The sequence below is a fragment of the Podarcis bocagei genome, assembly GCF_964188305.1.
Source record: "Podarcis bocagei genome assembly, chromosome: 5".
Lineage (NCBI taxonomy): Eukaryota > Metazoa > Chordata > Lepidosauria > Squamata > Lacertidae > Podarcis > Podarcis bocagei.
Genome location: NC_138129.1, coordinates 92,985,512 through 93,008,747, shown reverse-complemented (window position 1 = coordinate 93,008,747; position 23,236 = coordinate 92,985,512). Strand labels below are relative to the sequence as shown.

At 43.3% G+C, this 23,236-nt stretch overlaps 1 protein-coding gene across 1 annotated transcript; it reads right to left on the bottom strand.

The window, feature by feature from the left end:
* Positions 1 to 429: 429 nt before the first annotated feature.
* NUF2 (NUF2 component of NDC80 kinetochore complex) lies at positions 430 to 22,857 on the bottom strand. Its single transcript, XM_081194476.1, has 14 exons — positions 22,696 to 22,857; positions 21,087 to 21,222; positions 20,012 to 20,086; positions 18,322 to 18,398; positions 17,471 to 17,532; positions 15,164 to 15,261; positions 13,115 to 13,188; positions 10,080 to 10,176; positions 9,260 to 9,322; positions 7,693 to 7,830; positions 7,053 to 7,193; positions 4,699 to 4,874; positions 2,822 to 2,957; positions 430 to 1,034 (listed from the first exon to the last, which is right to left on the bottom strand). Exons 2-14 carry the CDS (start codon positions 21,207 to 21,209, stop codon positions 915 to 917), a joined length of 1,380 nt encoding a protein of 459 aa, XP_081050602.1. The 5' UTR covers positions 21,210 to 21,222; positions 22,696 to 22,857; the 3' UTR covers positions 430 to 914.
* Between the last annotated feature and the right edge of the window lie 379 nt (positions 22,858 to 23,236).

Here is a 23,236-nt window from a genome sequence, read left to right as displayed (position 1 = left end):
CATAAGTGACCAAGGAGCCAAATTCTGGATCCACACGTCCTTCCACAGTGGGGACATAGGTTTCCAGGCAGGAGTTCATGGTGAGGGTTTGCCAAGCATGCCTTCCTCTTAGCACGTTTCTCCCTTTCATTCGGAGTTTGAGCGTTTTCAAAGTCCACAACACCTTTGGTAAAGGCTGTTCTTCAACTGGAGCGTTCGCGTGCCAGTGTTTCCCAATTGTCAGTGTTTATACATTTTTTAAGATTTGCCTTGAGAGTCTTTAAATCTCTTTTGTTGACCACCAGCATTACACTTTCCATTTTTAAGTTTGGAGTAGAGCAGTTGCTTTGGAAGACGTGGCTTATACCAGATATAGTGAACATGTACGTGTGTCAAGAAAATATTGGGGGAAATGGTTTCAGATTACTGTACTGTAATAAAGAAAACTGATTATCTCCATGTGTATTAAGCTTTATTGCATACATTTTTTTTAAAAAAAAATAATGGTTCACAGTTGTAGCGACAAAATCACATGCTTCTATTTTCAAGTTGTGGGTAGCTTCCAAAGCTTACTAGCAGAAACTGACATGAACTGGAGCTTGCATTTTCTGACATCAAGGACATGGCTTCTTTGCGCAGCACAGCCATTCCTTAGAGAAGACCAAGCCTACCACTAAAGATCTGCAAATGCTAGAATGGTTGTAGCATAGGAACAAAATGAAATAGCAAACAGAAATAAAGTACAGATGGCCCGAACAAAGCACTCCAGCAGGATTTATTAGTTGGTACAGCTAGATCTAGTTTTGCTCCCCTCCTGCGCCAATCAAGGCCAAAAGAATGCTTATTTTACCATTGATCACGTGCAGCTGAAATACAACCTTAAAGATGAACGAGACAGAACAAAATATGTACAAATCAGTTGCAGAAATATGAACTCAAAGCAGTTTAGTTAACTCGGCGATCTTCTCTTCTCTTCCAGATGTCGTCTTTTCCACTATACTTGCCAGAAGTTCATGGTATTTATCCAAGCCAACCCGCAGGCTAAGGCAAATCTCCTTTTGGGGTCAGGGTGGGGGAGAGATAGGTAGAGTTACTTGTTACGAGCGAGGAAAAAACATGCTGGACAAACCTATAGGTGTCAATGTCCCTCTGCTATAATCTATATAGCTCAGAATACTTCTGACATGTGCTAAGCTCATCAGAGCTGCACAAAACTGGACCGCTGTCTTCAAAGCATTACATATAATGGTATCATCTGCAGCCTCATCTCATCTCTGCCACATCCATTCGAGGACTTTATATGCATAGTATCACTTATCACATGATGCATAGTGAAGCTCTATAAATGACAACCGGTGTTTTGTTGCTGGTCATTATGGAATTCTGGGACGCGGGTGGCGCTGTGGTCTAAACCACTAAGCCTAGGGCTTGCCGATTGGAAGGTCGGCGGTTCGAATCTACACGACAGGGTGAGCTCCCATTGCTTGGTCCCAGCTCCTGTCAACCTAGCAGTTTGAAAGCACGCCAGCGCAAGTAGATAACTAGGTACCACTCCAGCAGGAAGGTAAACGGCGTTTCCGTGCGCTGCTCTGGTTTCGCCAAAAGCGGCTTAGTCATGCTGGCCACATGACCCGGAAAAACTGAGGGCAAATGTTGGCTCCCTTGGCCAGTAAATGAGATGAGCACTGCAACCCCAGAGTTGTTCGCAACTGGACTTAACTGTCAGGGGTCCTTTACCTTCACCTTTATTATGGAATTCTATACAAACTGCACCGCACTTTTTGAGCTGGGTCCTAGTGCTTCAATGATATTTCCAAAAATTTTAAGCGCATAACTCGGTCATTTTTCTTGGCAAAGGCTTTACCAGCATACCCACCATTTTACCATCTTGGATTAGTAATAATAATAATAATAATTTATTATTTATACCCCGCCCATCTGGGCGGCTTCCAACAAAATATTAAAATACAACAATGCGTCAAACATTAAAAGCTTCCCTAAACAGGGCTGCCTTCAGATGTCTTCTAAACGTCTGGTAGTTTTTATTTTCCTTTGACATCTGGTCGGAAGGCATTCCACAGGGCGGGTGGTTCTGCCTGGTTCCCTGTAACTTTACAGGCAATGAGAACATGTTTTATATTGGGAACCTAAATATGTTCAGGGCCATTGGCATGTGTGTTGTGTGTGTAGGAGGATGTGTTGATTTCAAGCAGAAAGAAACCTCTATAAAAATGTTCCACAGGTTCCTCTCTGGGTCCACGCATGTTAAGTACTAGTGTGTACCTCATCTCACCAGCAGAAGCCCCATCAGCATGACCTACATTGGCTCCCAGTACGTTTCCAAGCACAATTCAAAGTGTTGGTGCTGACCTTTAAAGCCCTGAACGGCCTCGGCCTAGTATATCTGAAGGAGCGTCTCCACCCCCATCGTTCTACCCGGACACTGAGGTCCAGCTCCAAGGGCCTTCTGGCGGTTCCCTCACTGCGAGAAGCCAAGGTACAGGGAACCAGGCAGAGGGCCTTCTCGGTAGTGGCACCCGCCCTGTGGAATGCCCTCCCACCAGATGTCAAAGAGAACAACAACTACCAAACTTTTAGAAGACATCTGAAGGCAGCCCTGTTTAGGGAAGCTTTTAATGTTTGATGTATTATAGTATTTTAATATTTTTTTGGAAGCCGTCCCGAGTGGCTGGGGAGGCCCAGCCAGATGGGCGGGGTATAAATAATAAAATTATTATTATTATTATTATTATTATTATTATTATTACCCACTTGGCTTCTCTGAAGTTTGACCTATTCCACTTATGCATGTGTCGGTGTCATGTCTAATCTTTGCACTCACCTGAGCTTTCAACTTCTCTTTCTCCGCATTGTAATTTAGCTGCCGAATAGCACTTTTGAGCTGCTTGATTTCTGCATGAGTTGCTGTTAACTTCTCACAGACAGCTCCTCTCTTCTCCTGAAATTTGTTGCAGTACCTAGAAAATAATTAACTAGTTATTGTAGCACTAATCGCAAATAAAACCACATAGATAAAAATTGTAGTAGCAGCAAATGTCAGTTCACATACTGGCGATTCACTACATCTGGGGTTTTTTTCATGCTTTATCTTGAAATAAGACAAAAGCAGAACTGGGTTTCTCTACTCGTGAATGTTTAGACCAGTTTCCCAGACTTGGTTCTCCAGCTGTTTTGGGACTACAATTCCCATTATTCCTAGTTCTATTAGGTAGTAATGATGGGAGTTGTAGTCCAAAAACAGCTGGAGCAGCTTCTCAAGTTTGGGGAACCCTGGTCTAGATTAATATTACTCTATTCACAAAAAAATACCGTGGAATGAGGATTTTAGAATATGAAACATATAGCTGAGTTTACTAACGATGTCAATTGTTTCTGAAGTTTTGAAAATAACTTTGGGAGAAGTTTTGCTTGAATTCAGTTCTATTGGCATGGCAATAGAGCTACCTTTTTTTTTTATCATAGCTATCTTTTTAAAAAAGCTCCTTTTTCGAAAGGAGAGCAGTTCTAAGGATTATTCTTGCTTCTCCTATTCCGTCCCTCCATGAGCTCTCCCTGTCACTACTGCCCAAATTTACCAATTACAGTGGTACCTCAGGTTACATACGCTTCAGGTTACAGACTCCGCTAACCGAGAAATAATGCTTCAGGATGAGAACAGAAATCGTGCTCCAGCAGCGCGGCAGCAGCAGGAGGCCCCATTAGTTAAAGTGGTGCTTCAGGTTAAGAACAGTTTCAGGTTAAGAACGGACCTCCAGAACGAATTAAGTATTTAACCAGAGGTGCCACTGTACATAGGTCCTGTCGTGACCAACTCTGGGGTTGCGGCGCTCATCTCGCTCTATAGGCCAAGGGAGCCAGTGTACAGCTTCCGGGTCATGTGGCTAGCATGACTAAGCAGATTCTGGCGAACCAGAGCAGCACACGGAAACGCCGTTTACCTTCCCGCCAGAGCGGTACCTATTTATCTACTTGCACTTTGACATGCTTTCGAACTGCTAGGTTGGCAGGAGCAGGGACTGAGCAAAGGGAACTCACCCCGTCGCGGGGATTCGAACCGCCGACCTTCTGATCGGCAAGTCCTAGGCTCTGTGGTTTAACCCACGTCCCACAGACTTTTGCTTATTTACTCAAAGACCTGCTGCTCACAGTGAGCCTCCAATCCCCTTTCTGCCCTGAGGGCTGAGATGGAGAAATAAGAATGGGCCTTGCATTCTAAGTAACTCAGGAGCTAAACTGCGTCAAAGTCCTAATTCCTTGGAGGGGGTTGGAACTGTGATGCGGCAAGTGTTGCCATATGAATCTGCTGCAGCAGAAAGAAGAAACAAACCAATGAACAAGAGATGTGTTGCATCTCTTTCGGAAACAAGCACAAAAATTCCCTACAGGTCTCGAGATTCTTGATAACCAGAAGAGGCAGAAAATTATGAAAGATTCATGAAAGGCAAACGGACTTTCGAGCGAGCCTTTGTGGCTTTTTTCAAGAGAATGAAAGCCTTAAATGAGGACTGTGCTCAAAGTCAACTTGCATTGCGACAAACCACCTGCCAGAAGCAAAACTGTTTTCACAAAGCAGCACAACCCCTTCCCAAAGGGTGTCATAAACATGTATGCTTTGGTCAGAATGCAAATTTTGAAACTGTATGATGATGTTTTAAGATACCAAGCAAAATAAGAACAGAAATATTAACTCATTCTTACTGAGTTATTGCTTGCTTGCGCTGTTCAATATCCTCACATGTCTTTTTAAGTTTGATTTCAGCAGTGGTGAGTTTCTCCCGCTTCACAGTCACTAGTCTCCTCAAGGTTATTTCCTCCATCTTGGCATTCTTTAATTCACTTTTGTTGCTCTCTATCTGGTCCTCTAGGGTTCGGATCTGATATGCAAAAAATACAAACAGCGGTTATATAGAGTCACTTCACAGTATTGTTGAGCTACTGAGTTATGTTTGGAATTTGTTTGTTTTTTTAGAAAAGAGCGTACCTGCCCCCACTCCCATCCGATTGGCTAAGATATAAGCCAAGCTATTTATGGTCAAATCAACAAATAGGTCAGTTCATTGCGCAGAAATGTTTCTTGTCTTGCTGGGGGTAAGAGGGGAATAATTCTCCCCCAGTTTAGATATTAACCCAAACTAAACTGACTTTGGTGGAGAGCCACAGTAGAAATGTTAGTTCCCAATTACATTAACATTTCTTATTCTCAGGCAGAGGGAAAATGCCTCTATAGTGATAAGATTAGCTAATGTAGACGTTCTGATCATAGAACAGTAGAGTTGGAAGGGGACTCAAAGGTCATTTAGACCAACCCAGGAATCTCAACCAAACCATCCAAGAAAGATGGCTGTCCGACCTCTGCTTTAAAACCTGCAAGGGAGGAGTCCACAACCTCCTCAGACCGTTCCACTGTTGAATAGCTCTTATTGTCATGAAGTTCTCCCTGAGGTTTAGTTGGACTCTTCTTCCTTGTAACTTGAACCCATTAGTTCTGGTCCTACCCTCTGGAGCAGGGGAAAACAAGCCTTTTCCATCTTCCATGTGACAGCCCTTGAGATATTTGAAGATGGCTATCATATCTCCTATTATGCAAGGCTGAACATATCCAATTCCCTCAACCGTCATTCAAAAGCCTGGATTTGCAGAGCCTTGATCATCTTCGTCTTTCCTTTCCACATGCTCCAGCTTGTCAATATCCTTCTTAAATTGTGATGCCCAGAACTGGACACAGTACTCTAGGTGTGGTCTGATCAAGGAAGAACAGAGTGGAATTTGCTCCTCTCGATCTGGACGCTATACTTCTGTTGATGCAGCCTGTTACAATGCAAGTCTTTTTCGCTGCTACATCACATTGTTGACTCATGTTAAGCTTGTGGTCTAAGACCCCTAGATCCTTTTCACATGTACTACTCCCCTGTCTTACATTTGTGCATCTGGTTCTTCCTGCCTAACTATAGAAGCTTTATCCCTATTGAAATTCATTTTGCTAGTTTGGGCCTAGTTCTCCAGTCTGTTAAGGTCTTCTGCGGCATTAGCTACCCCTCCCAGTTTGGTGTCATCTGCAAATTTGATGAGGGCCCCATGTGCATAATTCCTTTGTCCAAGTCGTTTATAAAGACGTTGTACAACAACAGGCCCAGGACAGAAAAGGAAGTACTTTTTCACAACGCTTCATAAAAACTACATTTGCTCTCACAATATGTAGTGATGGCCACTAACTTGGGTGGCTTTAAAAGACAAAATCAAAGAGGACAAGACTATCAATGGCTACTAGCTACAATGACCAAATTCTACCTCCAGTCTCAAAGGCATCCGAATAAGGCAAATGGAAAGGACCCCTGGACACTTAAGCCCAGTCAAAGGCGGCTATGGGGTTGCAGCATTCATATTGCTTTTAGGCCAAGGGAGCCGGCATTTGTCTGCAGACAGCTTTCCGGGTCATGTGGCCAGCAGGACTAAACCACTTCTGGCACAATGGGACACTGTGATGGAAACCAGAGCGTACAGAAATACCGTTTACCTTCCCGCCACAGTGGTACCTATTTATCTACTTGCACTCGCGTGCTTTCGAATTGCTAGGTTGGCAGGAGCTGGGACAGAGCAGCGGGAGCTCACCCCGTCACGGGGATTCAAACTGCTGACCTCCTGATCGGCAAGCCACCTGCATTCTACATCTGAATACTAGGGAAGCACAAGAGAGGAGAGCACTGCTGCACTCTGGTTCTCCTTGAGGGCATTTCATAAGCACAGGGTTGGCCACTGTGAGAAGGTTGCCGGCCCAGCAGGTTCTCCTTATTTCCTTATGTCAGAAATATATGGCTGTGTGCTGCAAAGATTGCCCTAAGTCCACAGCCCCTTTTTGACTTTGCCCTTCCTCTGCACACACACAGGGACTGCCACATGATGGGTCTTATTTTTCTCATTTCCCCATCCAGTCCTCCATCTTGGTACCAGGAACCTACCAGGAATTAACCTCAGAGTTGTGCTAATACCAAAAAAATAGATTTAGCAACAGTTCCATAGCTAAAATGTAAGGGAGAGAAATTTGGAATACATACCTCTGCAACTATATTTGACAGTTTAGCCACATTGGCTACTTGGGTTTCCATTTTTTTCTGGTACAACTGGATCTCCTGCTGGCACGGTGGTAAGATTTCTACCAGGTCTCTGTAACTTTCATACTTCTTAATCACTTCTTGCTTTATAAATTTTTGAAAAATTGAGCAGAATTTTAGCATCCCGTGCACTTTGTATAGAAACACTTTCCAGAAAACCTACCATACCTGGCCACTTTCAAGAACTTAGCACAATTTTCCGAAGGATTTGTATGCATTTATTATTTATTTAATAAAATTTATATATAAAAGGGAAAAGAATAAAATGAAATTATTAGCAAATGCCATTAAAAGATTCAAAAAATTAAAACAGCAATAAGCTATAAAAACACATCAGGATTCTAGATATTCTAGGTAGATATTCTATTATACTTTTTCCAAAGGGTGCAGAAAAAGCATTCAATTCCTCCTCTGATGCAACCATACAGATAAGCAATCATAAGGCAGAAAAGGGAGATTTTCTGCATGTGAAGCATACAACAAGCAAGAGGAAAGTGGTTTTTGCTCACTTGTCCAGCGGGCTTAATTGCGGCTGATATATAAAATACAAAGAGGGGAAAGACGGGGTAGCAAGAGGACTCACCTTGTCTTTCTTGAGTTTTTGAACAGTCTGCTGAAGTTGTTCTTTACGATTAGCCAGCTCCTCTGGATCCTCTGCGATTTTGGACTTGAGTTGTTTTTGTTCTTCTTTTAGATTACATAGGATTAGTTTTTGCTCATTCTAATTAGCAAAAGAATATAAATATTCTTAATGTTACCACAGGTTTAAATTAGATATTGAACAACTGTTTTGAAGCACATCTTTTACTGGACTGAAGTTAGTGACGATTAGACTTTTTTTGCTTTCAAAACAAAACAAAGCCATTTCACTTGATTAAAGTAGTCAAGGCTTTCATTTCCATGCACAGCACAAGGAGTACAACATGCAGCCATTTCTGAATTTCCAAACTTTGGAACCTGTTCTACAAGGAGCTGCATGCCGGTAATTCTGCCTTAAAGTAGAGGAGATGCCTTATTCAACACTATAAAGAATTGTAAACAGCTGAATACAGAGGTTATCAAAGTTTTACTTTACAAACTAATAAAAGGTATTGGCATTGCAGTGTCCATGATCACATGCTAATTTAAAATATAACCTCCTAGATTAAAAGGGCTGTTGCTGTAAATCAGGCGCAAAACTACCTCATGTGGACCTTGGGTCACTCAGAAGAATGAAAGTAGAAACCAAAACCATGAGATATTTCAGGACTTGTGGAATGTTGAGAGCATATTGTCCAGAGAAGAAACGTGTGGCTTAATGCCAAACACAGAAATTCCTCTCTTTGCTGCTAATGCTTTGTCTGGGGGGTGAGCCTTGCTACTGCTCTATCACAATAAACACACAAGACGTAACTGGCTGTACTTTTGAATAAATAAAGTATACTATTCATTGTATCAAATTGTAAATTTCAACGGAAGTCTCAAAGTTCAACGGAAAAAGTAGACGACCCAGTGGATCAGTTCATTCTCTAACAAAGAATTTCTATCTGTGATTTTCTTAGAAGGACGCACTTTAATTCTTGATTCATCCACAAAAATTTCTAGATGAAGAAAAGGTAAATGACGTGGGTTTGATGGATTATTGGACTCCAGGAACAGACAAGTGGAATAATAGACATGTATGGACCTTATGCATGAACTGATTAGAGAATGAACTGATCCACTGGGTCTTCTGCTTTTTTCGTTGAACGTTATGAGACTTCCGTTGAAATTTACAATTTGAGACAATGAATAGTATACTTTATTTATTCAAAAGTACAGCCAATTACGTCTTGTGTGTTTATCGAGTACGTTTCACGTAACCATAGGTTTGTTGTTGTTTTGTTACTGCTCTGTCACAAGCATCACGAATCTGGGGGGGGGGGGGGAGGGGAATGAAAATTTGTAAATGCTAAGAACAGAATTTACTCCGTTTTTCAGCAAATCTGTTGTCGTAAGTTGCTGATGGTAACCAATAACAAAAACCTCTCAAATGAAAATTTCAGTGACAGGCATTTCTTAAGACTATTTTAAAACTAAGGATTCCCATATCAAATATAGCTATTGGAGATCAATATATGCTGATATTTCTTCAAGACTACCATTCCGGCTCCCCACTGAGCTCCACTTACCAGCTTCTGTGCTTTTTCTGCAACTTCTGTTTTCTTCTGGGAGATCTCTTCTTGCAAAATAGCCTAGTATGAAAGAACAATCACTTTTGCTAGTCAAGAAATGAAATTTGAAGGGGCTCATTCTGAACTCTAGAAGAACCTAGACTTTTACCTCACATGTCGTCCAGATTATAGAGGCGTTTTGTAGAAAGCTAGGGGAATAACATACCCACAGGACCATAGATGAAATAATGGCAGTAGGTAGATGCCCAATGCAAGTAAGATGGTCTCTTTCTCTCTCATATTGCTCCTGCTTTCCTAAGCCCCCACTCAAATGAGAGAGATGCCAGCATGTTTCTATGGCTAGCTCTAGTAATTCAGAATTATTCCTGGAATCAGTTACCTTTTATTTTCTTGCTCTTATCTACAGCAACACAGCATAATGAGCAAGAACATGGAAAAGAAGCAAGATTTTCCAAACATATTTTGTTAATAAAAAAAGTGAATAGATTTTTCCATATTTGAACCATTTTATGTTCCCATCTCTTTTTTCGGTTATTTTGGAGGTGGAAACCATTTTGCTCAGCCACACCTCTAGCAACAGCCATTTTGTGGCTGGTGCCCATCATCTTAAAATTCCAAATGCACCCCCGAAAAGAGAGGCAACCACTCGTGCCATTGGCTTTAATGTTCTGCAAATGGCAACAAGAGAAATTTAAAGGACAAAGTGTTCAACACTCTCTAGCAAAGACAAAAACAAAACAAAAATTATTTAATAGCAAATTTTAATGGCAAAGCAACTTTGTATCCCCAGCTGACTTCTGTGAGAAAGAACACACACCGTCTTCTGCCGATATTCATGGTTCAGTTTTTGCTCCAGTTCTTGAATATCCTGGGAGAGCTCCTTGAACTCTGCCTCTTGATCTGCAGGAACAGTACTGCACATACAGAGAAAGGGTATTTGTACTTGCCATGCATGTTCACAAAGACCTACTTGTTTTCACTTAGTTCTAAAGCTCATTTTAATGCAATTGCCTTACAATCTTAGGGGTGGTATAATAATAATAATAATAATAATAATAATAATAATAATAAATTTTATTTATATCCCGCCCTCCCCAGCCGAAGCTGGGCTCAGGGCGGCTAACAACAATAAAATAGTACAACATTCTAAAATCAATTCATTATAAAATTAATACAAATCAAATTGATGGCAACCATTAGGCTAAAGTTCTGTGAAGATTGCCAAAGGAGGGGGTCAGACTGTGCCTTGGCCAAAGGCCTGGTGGAATAGCTCTGTCTTGCAGGCCCTGCGGAAAGGTGTCAAGTCCCGCAGGGCCCTAGTCTCTTGTGGCAGAGCGTTCCACCAGATTGGAGCCACAGCCGAAAAAGCCCTGGCTCTAGTTGAGGTCAGCCTAACCTCTCTGTGGCCTGGGACCTTCAGGATGTTTTTGTTTGAAGACCATAAGTTCCTCCGTGGGGCATACCAGGAGAGGCGGTCCCTTAGGTACGAGGATCCTAGGCCATATAGGGCTTTAAAGGTTAAAACCAGCACCTTAAACCTGATCATGTACCCCACCGGGAGCCAGTGCAGCTGGTATAGCACCGGGTGAATGTGATCTTGCAGCGAGGACCCCGTAAGGAGTCTCGCCACGGCATTCTGCACCCGCTGGAGTTTCTGGGTCAGTCTCAAGAGCAGTATCCCACCAAAGGCTCTGCACGCAGCTGAGCTTTCCCTTGCCCATTCCCTATATCTGGTGGCAGGGAGAGCAATGTAGGAGAGAAGAGAGGGGACGTCCTTGTGGGTGAGCTGAAGTTCACAAGTGCAATGACTTCACTGGATTCACCCCCAATTCTCACAACATACAGGATGTTGCTAAATTTAGGACTTATTTATTTTTAAGTGTATAAATGTGAAGCATTCTCTCAACTAACGTCTCTCAGATAGATTTGCTTAAAAGACTTGTCTAAACCAAATGTAGTCCTACTGCATATGAGCTGTCCAGTCTTCTCAGTAGTGGCGCCCTCCCTGTGGAACTTCCTCCCATCAGATGTCAAGGAGATAAAGAACTACACAACTTTTAGCAGATATCTGAAGGCAGCCCTCTCTAGGGAAGTTTTTAATGTTTGTTATTTTATTGTGCTTTATATATATGCTGCGAGCCGCCCAGAGTAGCTGGGGAAAACCAGCCAGATGGGCAGGGTATAAATAAAAAAATTATTATTAGTAGTAGTATTATTACCACCACCACCCATTCACTCAGTTTAGAGAGGTTTTGAAGCTCTTCGAAATCATCATCTTTTTTTTTAAATGACCCTGTACAATTTAGTCCCAATTTTGGGAAGCGGGTGGCGCTGTGGGTTAAACCATAGAAACTAGGACTTGCCAATCAGGTCGGTGGTTCGAATCCCTGAGACGGGGTGAGCTCCTGTTGTTTGGTCCCTGCTCCTGCCAACCTAGCAGTTCGAAAGCACTTCAAAGTGCAAGTAGATAAATAAGTACCGCTTCGGCGGGAAGCTAAATGGCGTTTCCGTGCGCTGCTCTGGTTCGCCAGAAGCGGCTTAGTCATGCTGGCCACATGACCCGGAAGCTGTACGCCGGCTCCCTCGGCCAGTAAAGCGAGATGAGCGCCGCAACCCCAGAGTCGGCCACGACTGGACCTAATGGTCAGCGGTCCCTTTACCTTTACCTACAATTTAGTATCATCAGCAAACTTGGTCATGTCACTGTTCACTCGTAACTCTAGGTCATTTATAAACAAGTTTAAAAGCATAGGTCCCAGTGCTTGCTAGCACGGTAACCTATTAGCATGGTCAGCAGACCTCTGCCTGCAGATTCCTTTGATATTGCATATAAATTCCCTCCCACTTAGAAGACAGAAGTATTTATGCACAAGGAGAAAACAGAACAGTCCAAAAGTGAGCTGGAGATTAGGCTTTACTTTACTCTCCTGTAGGCAGGGGCTGACTTCTTTGGGAGAAAGGTAAAATGATTCAATCTGACAGCACCCCCTGAACTTGCTGTCTGTTACTCCCTACCAGAGAAAAAGAGAGTTACAATTTCCTTAAAGTTTGTAGGTTCAAGAATGCATTGGCACGCTGGAATTAATGTTCAGCACTGAACAATTCCATCTAAGGTTAGTTGGCACATCGAACTAGCATGGCTTTATATGCAGCTGGATGTTAAAATGTAGTGGGAGGAACGAGCTGCATTGGCCCTGGCCCTGTGAGGCACCAGGACGGATGCAATTTGTTCCTCCTTTAGCTGCCGTTCCCACCTAGGGAAATGAGGTGGTTTCCCTCCGGTGCCTTGGCCAATACGGCTCATTCCTCCCTCTGCTTTTCAACATCACAATATTGCAATGTTTGGCTGGGGATACATCACAAAGTTGGAAACTGGTAGCGCCCAGCCCTAGTAGAATGCAGGAAGAGATTGCACAGAGGACAGGTAAGCACTGTTTATTCTTGCCAGTTCCAAGTAAGACTACAGATTGTATGGAAAGGCATGCATGTCTTAAGGCGTAATTCATGTATTTCCATACTCTGGAGCCCTAGGAACTGTCCCTTAAATTCCAAAGGTTGCTTTAAAGCATGGGTAGGCAAACTAAGGCCCAAGGGCCAGATCCGGCCCAATCGCCTTCTAAATCCAGCCCACGGACCATCCAGGAATCAGCGTGTTTTTACATGAGTAGAATGTGTGCTTTTATTTAAAATGCATCTCTGGGTTATTTGCGGGGCATAGGAATTCATTCATTCTTTTTTTCAAAATATAGTCCGGCCCCACACAAGGTTTGAGGGACAGTGGACCGGCCCCCTGCTGAAAAAGTTGGCTGACCCCTGCTTTAAAGTGAGGTATCCAACCCTTAGTTGACTTACTCAAGTTTCTCCAACTTCAATGTTGCCTCCTGAATTGCTGTTTGAAGTCGCTGCTCTTTTTCCACAGCTGATTTCTGCAAAAAACACACACAAAAAACCGGTTTACATTGCATGCAACTCAAAATGTACACTTGGGTCTACAAAACAGTTTGATCTTACAGGCCAGTGAACTTGCATATTACCTGGGCCTGTGCTTAGGTCCCACTGAAGCAGGGACTGTTTTTAGCCTATAGTACTGTACTTTATAGACTCAAGATTCCACGACTTTCTGAAGACAGTTGAATGTCATATAGAGTGATGACTGTCTGCAAGGTTCATTAACCTAGAGGCCTATCATGCTGGGGGAATCAAAACCATGAGTGGCTCTTCCTAACTCCCACAGTGGAAATAGGAGCACTTTCCATACAGGGAGAATCGCTGCCGCTGCTGCTACAAAAGTAAGGTGTTCCAACCCCCAGAGTAGATTGGAATTCCAAACTTTACCACACGTTATTCCTTCACCCTGATGGTAAGAGGACCGACTGTCTGAAGGCAAGGCAGCTGGGGAAAATATTTATTCACTTTCTTACATTTATATACTGCCTTTCTTCCACCATGGCACCCAAGGTGGCTTGCAAGGAGTTCCCAGACATTCATGTACCCGGGCACTAACTGCACCCAGAACTGCTTCGCTTCAGCAAAGTGGCATTTCAGCCCCATCAGACCACATTGTGGTAGGCATATTTAGCAGAAGCATGAAGAGAAAGGCCCTGCAGTGCGGTACCTCTAGGTACAAGAACTGGGAAGAAACTTCTGCTGCCAAATAGGGCTGGGGGATGTCTGGTTTTCAACATCACGATGCATCACCAGCCAAACATTGTGGTCTGGCAATACATTGCACTGTTGAAACAACGAGCTGCATTGGCCCCAGCTTGCGAGGTGAAACTGCCTCAGCTCTCACCATGGAAGCCAAGGCACTTTTCACCCCGGTGCCTCACCGCTGGAACAACACAGCTTGTTTGCAAGGCACAACTGGGGAGAGGGAGGGTTCCTGCCCCCCAGCTGAGCGAGCCCTGTACCTCTTCAGCTTGCATGTACATTGTACCCCCAGTGGTACATTGCAGGTGAAACCACCGCCGAGTCCCTCTGCTACCAGCAGCCCGATGTTGAAAGCAGCGCTGGTAGCAGAGGGACTCAGGAGCAGCGTCAGTTTCACCTGCAAAATGCCGCCAGGTGAAGCTGCCATCAGTCTGCCCCTTATACCGGTCCTGGGCGATGCGCCGTTACATCGCCGAGGCCTGCTACCAATTCTACTAAGCCCTGTCTCCAGGGACTGATGTGAGAACTCACATTGGATCTCCTCCTCCTGTTCTGAGAGAGAACCAACTGGGTAATCATCAGTCTGTGAAATTCAGATCCCCATATCCTTCCCTCACTGCCTTTTGGGTTTTGCCACACTTGTTAGTCTTTATATCCAGAGTCCTGTATCTTAACTAAAAGGTTGTTTAAAAGGGAATAATTTCATTAGGTGTGGATTTTTCTCTTAGTTCTGGCAATAAATAAATAAATAGGTGGCATTCCAAAAGAACAAGAACCCACCTGGCAATCCTGTATCTCCCTTGGCTTCCTACACCATGACCACCAAGTCCCTAAACGTTGCCTCTGAAGTCCCTTTCTGCTGTCACCTATTACCCCTCCTATCTCTGTCGGAATCTTCTTCCCCTCCTTGACCTGCCTTTTGCTGAAACCCATGCCTCCACCACCCACTATTTCTCATAGTTGCTGTTGAAAGGAAGATTTGAGGTGTCCTGTAGAACAAAGAGCTGGTAGGGAGTTAGGCAAACTAAAGGAAGTAGGATCAACTGGGATATTTTTATCTTGCCTCCTGCTGTCCCACTTTCTGCCAAACTGACCTTTATTCAAAAGAAACTGAAATACTGCATATATCCTATTGCCCACAGCTTCATTTTGTCAGTACTAGTCTATGGTTCTATGAAATGATGTTATAGAGTGATCTTTGTGTTGTGACATGCAAAGTCTAGAAACCCCAAACCCTGTAATTAATCTTACAAACGTGCTCTGGATTTCCAGGTAGACCTCACGACGCGAGTCACGGAAGAAAAGGAAGTTAATGAGGCCACTCAAAAAACGAGCTGTCCTCTTGGCTTCTGGAAGAGCAACATAAAAGGAAATGCTTTTGTAAGACATATGGGGCATACAATTTTTCAAATTCAAAAAGCCGCCTGAAGTTTAAACCCACAATAGAAGGAATCTCCCACATACAAATGATACGTAGAAACTCTGGAAGCCATGAATATCGTGTGCGGGGTACAATCAAGGGAGTTAATCGTAAAGTTTCAGAAAAGAGATTCCCTTTGAGCTGGCCACAGCATGGCTAATGGAATATTTTCAGGAACTGTACATGTAGTTCTGCTATTGTTTTTTCAGACTTTATCCTAATGCTGTTGTTGGAAACTGCAATAAGAACCGGAAAACTGAACTTTCACACAAAAATTCATCACAACTCCCGCCGCTCCCAGTATCCCAATTCAACAGCCTAAAATTGTGAGAGGTGGGGTGGCTGAGTTTTAACTATTATCATGCAATCTTGCTAACCTTACTGAAAATCACCCAGAGATCAACACTAGCAGATCCTGATCAATCTCTGCAATAAACAATATGACCCTTTTTGCACTTAACACCAAGCCAAAACCAGGGCTTTACACAAATGCACAAGTTCCCAGAAATAAGAACGGCACCTATGCATTCTGCCCCCGCCATCTCCTGCTGCCATGCTACTAGAGCTAAGCCACGGTTTGGCTCAGTGTGTCATCCAAACCTGGATTCATAGTTTGCCCCCTCCAGACAAATCATGAATTGTAAACCAAGAACGAACCTTAATTACAGCTAAATTACTAAAAAAAATGTGCAAGCTAGTGACTCTTATGGGCTCATTTATGTATTAAATATCTGTACTGCTTTTCATCTGAGGATCACAAGGGTGGTTTGCAATAGGAACACAAAAACACATAACACAGTAACTAACAAAACAATATTTACAGGGCTGTCGTAAAGATCCACCAGGAAAATGAATTAATTAAAACTTCAGTTTTCACGCTGGCGGGGTCGTAAGACGAGAGGAACATACTGGCATACATGGGGGGATGTATATATGCCATGCATGTACACAATTTCTAGAAGCGGGCTGCTATGGAGATTGGTATTATTGTTGGCAGGTAGGTCGCCTTGGACGCTAAGGCATGTCTCTTATCCGTTTTTGATGATAAAATGTTAATGGAATAAAGTTCAGGACTTGTTTCCTCCTCCTGTAGCAAGATGCGCCTTCCGCTTGGCTGCAATTCTACCCTGTGACGGCAACAATTGTAACCGGAAGACCTGACTGGCCCAAGGTTCCCCCCGTGATCTTTACAGCTTAACCAGCGATACAATAATCTTTATTGTCATTGTCCCATACAGAACGATGAAATTGAAAATCTACATCAGACATTCAGAAACCAACAAGCTTGCTATCACAGCCTGGTTAGCCCCCTAAAAACTCTGATACCCCATAATTAAATACAATATACTCCCATAGAGATTACCTTTAAAGGTAAAGGGACTCCTGACCATTAGGTCCAGTCGTGACAGACTCTGGGGTTGTGGTGCCCATCTCACTTTACTGGCCGAGGGAGCCGGCGTACAGCTTCCGGGTCATGTGGCCAGCATGACTAAGCTGCTTCTGGCAAACCAGAGCAGCGCACAGAAATGCCGTTTACCTTCCCGCCAGAGCGGTACCTATTTATCTACTTGCACTTTGACATGCTTTCGAGCTGCTAGGTTGGCAGGAGCAGGGACCGAGCAACGGGAGCTCACCCCATCGTGGGGATTCGAACCGCCAACCTTCTGATCGGCAAGTCCTAGGCTCTGTGGTTTAACCCACAGTGCCACCCGCGTCCCTAGAGACTACCTTACACTGCGTTTAAAACCAAAATCGCATTTGAATAGAAACTGTTTCTCAGGCGGCTAGTCCTAGTCTTTATAACCCTGTACCTTCTTCCAGAAGGCCAAAGCTGAAAGAGATCATTTCCGGGGCACGCACTATACTGCACTAATTTGAACCTGGGCCTCAGCAGTCCTAACAAACTGTAGGACAGGCAGCCGTGCAATAAAAATCCATGACCGCACAACACATCCTGGGTAGTGCTAGTGCGGAAATTCCCCCAGACGAACCCTTGCTGTGGGGAACACTGCGACTGCGAAACAGAATCCCAACCAAACTGCAACCAGTGAGCCCTCAGTGGCAATTCCCTCAAGATGAAACTGAGAATTGTCCAAGACACAACAAATTAGAACACACAAGAGACATTAAAAGCTTACTTGGATTTAGAAGGTCAGCAATCTGGAAGTCGTTGACACGGCAGAGCGGAAAAAAGCGTTCCCTGTCAATTGTACAAAACATTAAGCATTTTTAAAATAGACTCTACATATACTTATAAACTTATTATTAGGGCAAACGATTAGAACCTGACAGATCTTTTAATGGGGTTACTCCCTAGTAAACATGTTTAGGATTGCAGATTTTATCTTAGCGCTCTGAATCCGAAGAATTAAAATTTGTTGTTTTTTAAATAAAGATATCTAGCAGAAACATGTGCTTAACTCTATGAAACACATTGCATGTGACACAGCACTTTGAAAAAGCTGTGGTGCAAAGCCCGGCTGAGTAGAACTTTGAACTCAGCTTGCAAATTTAGCAGAACAAGATCAGCCATTACACAAGATTTATGTATTTGAGAAAATGTATGCCCTGCTCTTCCCTCACTATTACAATGCCCAGTGTAGCTTCAAGAAAATTTAAAATTACAAAAATGAGTCATGAAAACAGTGCAATAAAAGCAAGAGATGGGCACAACAGATTAAAAACACACTGAGGACGAAGGATCATTAAGCTATTAAAAACTCAACAGCCACAGCCTGCTGGAACAAATAAGTTTTTTTTAAAGCATCAGGAGGGGCTAGATAGATCTCCTGAGCTAGGCAGCTCCATAACCCAGGCACAGCCACAATATCTATACCTGAACTCCCAACACCTGCAACAAATTTAATGTCTTACTAGAATAAAAGATGAACACAATGAAAAAAATTGAATCAAACCATACAAAATACATTCGCAGATCCATTTCAAAGGATAAAAATTAGTTTACAGAATGTGATTTCAGCATACTCACATGTTAGTAAAGAGATTCGCTATTGGCAGGAAGCCATCAAAAATCTGGGGATATGGAGTTTCAAAGGACACTGGCATCTAAGAATATAACAGAATCAGTAAAGAGATGCAATTTCTTTACTTAATTCTTCAGACAATCCTGCCGGAAAAAAATTCTTTTTGTAACATTATCCGCTCACCCCCTCCTGGGGTGATGCAGCTTTTGCGGGCCAGTACCTTTACTGCCACCATCTGCCATACCGCTGTGGGTCTTGCTTCCGGTGACCAACAGGAGACAAATTCCCTTCTCCTGATGGCTGCTGGAATTCAAAATTCCTGCCTGTGATTTGTCCAATCATGTGTGGATAGAGCATGTGGGCCTGAGGCTGACTCTCAGGAGTCTTCAGGACTCCCAGCATTTAAAAGCCAGAATGGCCCTCACTCAAGACCTATATTCATGGTTTATAATGTTCTGTTTTTCAATTGCCTTGCACCTTTATGGACTTTGCTGCGGTCATTACTGTCAAAGTATTTGGGTCCAGACAGGAATTTCTCCCATCAGACAAATTGGGCCCGTCTGTGGGTTTCACCTTCCTTGCAGCCATCGTCACAACACAATGCCAACAGATATGGCATTTGGGTTGGTTCCTAGTCATTGGCACTGGGGGAACTGGGAGCCTCTGCTTCCCCCTCCAGGGCGGTGGGGTATCCCATTAAAGGAATCCCAAGGAAGGGGCTTCTGTCCAGAAGCCCAGGCAGGGGCTGAGGGCCACAGCACTACACAACGCAGCAAGACTGTGGGGTTGCATCCACTTGATGTATGCCATGGGTCAATCCTAGATTCAGCCTTGACCCCTGGTATCCCTCCAGTCCGCCTGCTGGATGGTGACTGATCCAGTGCCATGCCTATCTCACTGACATTTGCAATCAATAAAGTTGTGGACCAATTTTAACCCATCAAATGTAGCCTGTGGTTTTGGTCTACTGAGATGTCCTGATGTTCATGGCACCAAGGCGCACAAAACTAAGCCGCTTCTGGCAAAACCAGAGCAGCGCACGGAAACGTCGTTTACCTTCCCACCGGAGCAGTACCTATTTATCTACTTGCACTTTGACGTGCTTTCAAACTGATAGGTTGGCAGGAGCTGGGAGCTCACCCCGTCACAGGGATTTGAACTGCCAACCTTCCAATCGGCAAGCCCTAGGCTCAGTGGTTTAGACCACAGTGCAACCCGTGTCTGCTATAACTCTGCATAAATACACAAGAGCTTCAAATTAGCATTATCTCCGGCGTTATGAAAATGACTGACTGTTCTGAGTGGGGAAGCCATGTTTGCTGTAATAGGCTAAGAATGTTGAAGACTGCTTAAGGCCTAATGTTATTTCTTGCAGCCTAAGCCAAACAACGGCTGCACTCACACACCACAGAAAGCCCTAGTGTGGATCCCAATAAACAATGATCCCTGGTTTGGATGCAACACTATGTCACAGATTGTGGCTTGCTTTTCCTCCAACGTGAAAAAGGAGAGGCTAAATGGGCATAATTTGCTTGTGAGTGCTGAACAATGATTTATAGTTTACCACGACTGGCAAATATAGCAAATAAATTTGTTGTTTTTTAAGGTGCCCCAAACTCTTCACTAAAAATAACCACGGTTCCATTATACTCTGGATTCATTGCACTTTTCCCCATGTCCTGTTTATATACTTACCATATAAAAGTGTTCCAGGCGGATTCCATACACAACTTGCAAGGCTCTCATGAAGATCATCTGCAGCACTTCAGGCTAAGAAGAGGCGAAATTTTATTTGCCATGGCAAACCAGACAAAGTTTAGATTTTATTTATTTTACTTTCCACTGCCAGAGGCAATTTTTTAAACAAATGCATATATTTAATAATGCATTATTATTAACAATATGTTTAATAATTAATAATAGTATGTTTCTGCACAATAGCAACATTTGAATGCCACACTAAACCATGGGGAATGAGCTACAGGAAGCCTCAGGTTCACACTTCACCCCCATGACCACTACAAAAATAGAACATAAGAAATTTTAAAAACAGCCACAGATCTTAACTATGGCTAGTTGAAAGTCAGCTTGGTAATCCACAGTCTGACGCTGGTTGGTTTTCAAGTAGCAAGTATTAACATTAACCGGTTTGTTAGTCCAGATGATGCAACAAGCTATGGTTAAACAAACACAGAACAAAATGCTTCGAAACTCCTCCCTGAAGCGTGGGAAGCGGGTTTGTGGGTGCCAGTCCAATACTTGCTGCATATCATTGATATTACACTAGCCATATAGAAGATGGAGCAAGCTTATTTTTTTCCTGATCCAGAGGCTAGAACACAAAGAGATTCAAGTAGAAGAAAGGAGATTCCAACTAAACATCAGGGAGGTCTTTCAGAAAATAAGAGCTATTCAACAGAGGAATGGACTCTTTAAGAAGTTGCTCAACTTCTTCCTTGGAGCAGAGGGTGGATGACCACCTGCCATGGCTGCTTTAGTTGAGATTCCTGCATTGCAGGGGGTTGGACAAAGATGACTCTTGCGGTCCCTTCCAACTCTACAATTCTACCCCCTGAGCTGGGTCTGTTTTGCCATACAGTCATACACAACACTAGCATAGCGGTGAGTTAAAGCGACATATATTTACATGCAAACAGCTACTTTGGCTAAATTCACTCATTCTGGGAGGGAAAAATCAAATGCGTATTTTACCCACCGCAGTGCTGCACTTTGATTCTGTGCCATAAATCCACTCTCTTACAGCACTTACCTTGACGTTTGGAAATAAGTCACCCTTGGAGAAGGTTTTGGCCTCGTTTGCTGTGAGCAAGCAGCTGCGGATGTGCGTGATGATGTCATTCTCACTGTACCTTGGAAAGGTGCAGTTATCCATTTTGTAAGGCGGTCTGCCATAAAAAGAAAGTCAAGTACAACTTTTAAACCGCTGCCAGGTGGGAAGAATCAACGACCAGTTTCTGCAGTCCCTGCCCAAATTCTCTCATCAACCTTTGTGAAATGTATGCGTGCAAAGCGGTTGATATACCGAACAGGTGATTGCTTATTTTTAATTTCAGGGGTTCTTGGAAGTGGGAGCTATGGGGGGGCGGGCGGTTAAAGGTTCCCCTCCCGCCTGCTTATTTCGCCCATGTTGTGTGTTTCTTTTCTTTTCTTGAATTTTTATGCTGCGATGTTGGGATCGAGAGCTGCCTGTGAATTTAACTAATACAGTGGTACCTCAGGTTAAGTACTTAATTCGTTCTGGAGGTCCGTACTTAACCTGAAACTGTTCTTAACCTGAAGCACCACTTCTTTAGATAAGGCTGGGCAACAAGAACAAAAACAAGGCAACCTCATTTAGCAGTGTCATGGAATTGTGTTTAAATGTTAGCGTATGGTTCTGCTTCATAGCAGCACTTTAACACCATTAAACACTTAATAAAGAAAAAGAAAAGTTTCACTGGAATAATAATAATAATAAACCTTGTTCAACAAAAAGCAAAAAACAAGGTAGCATCATTTAAGCAGTGCAGTGGAATTGTGTTTAAATGTTATCCTATGGTTCTGCTTCATAGCAGCACTGTAACACCATTAAACACCAAAAAAAGAAAAGTTCCACCGGAATAATAATAATAAACCTTGTTCAACAAAAAGCAAAAAACAAGGTAGTGTCATTTAAGCAGTGCAGTGGAATTGTGTTTAAATGTTAGCCTATGGTTCTGTTTCATAGCAGCACTGTAACACCATTAAACACCTAAAAAAGAAAAGTTCCACCGGAATAATAATAATAAACCTTGTTCAACAAAAAGCAAAAAACAAGGTAGTGTCATTTAAGCAGTGCAGTGGAATTGTGTTTAAATGTTAGCCTATGGTTCTGCTTCATAGCAGCACTGTAACACAATTAAACACTTAAAAAAGAAAAAAGAGCTTCACTGGAATAATAAGAAGCAAAATAAAATATTAATAATAATAATAATAATAATAATAATAATAATAATAATAATAATAATAATAAACCCCAGATGCATCATATGCCTACTAAAAGCATTAATGCTATATACTGAGTTCAGATTATTTCAATAAATTAATCCAAAGGTTTTGTGTGTTGCATCTGACTATTTCGTTGCTGACTAAAGCTTTGGCCCACACAAATGAGTGTCCTTCTTGGCTGTCAGATTGATTTATCTTAAAAGGCGGCTATTTCGCCTTTCTCTCTTTGCCCCCCCCCAATAATAAAAACCCAATATAACAACAGCAGCAGCAGCAGCAGCAATAAACTATGTTCGCTGTGGGGAGCTATAACAATAACAATAACAACAATAATAATCCATGTTTTAGGGGGAGGGGGGCTCTTTCTGGCTCCTGCCGAAAAACATTCCTACCCGGAGGCCTATGAAGTCGCCGTTTTATCCTCGCCTGTCTGTTTGCCGCAACCGAGCAGCGGAAGTTCCTCTCTCGGGAAGCGCGGCCTCCTCGGCGCTGAAGCCTCCCTTCTTCAAGCCCGGACGAGCCGACGCCTCCTCTTCGGTGGTTTGAATTTGGCGGGTAACGCCTCGCGCACGCGCGCACAAAAACCAGCCCGGCGTCTCGGATGACGTCACGCCCAATCAGCGGCCCGGCTCGCTGAGTCGTTCCGCTCCTTCCCTCGCTCGCGCGTGCGTGCGTTTGCGTCTTGCCCTTGACGTCACGCCCAATCGGCTGCCGAGAAGCCTTTTGTTTTTTCGCTTACCTTTCTCTCCTCCACGCCCCCCCCCCGCTATTCGGTCCTTGAAGGTAACACGTGTCAGGATTTCCGTTGACCGCCCTCAGATTTAAAAAGTTTTTTTAAAAAAAGACAAGTTAAAAAGAGTGGAAGTTACGAGACAAAGGGGGGGGAAGGAGGTGGGGAAATTTCTCCGCTCTTTATTTTCCTGACGGAGCTGT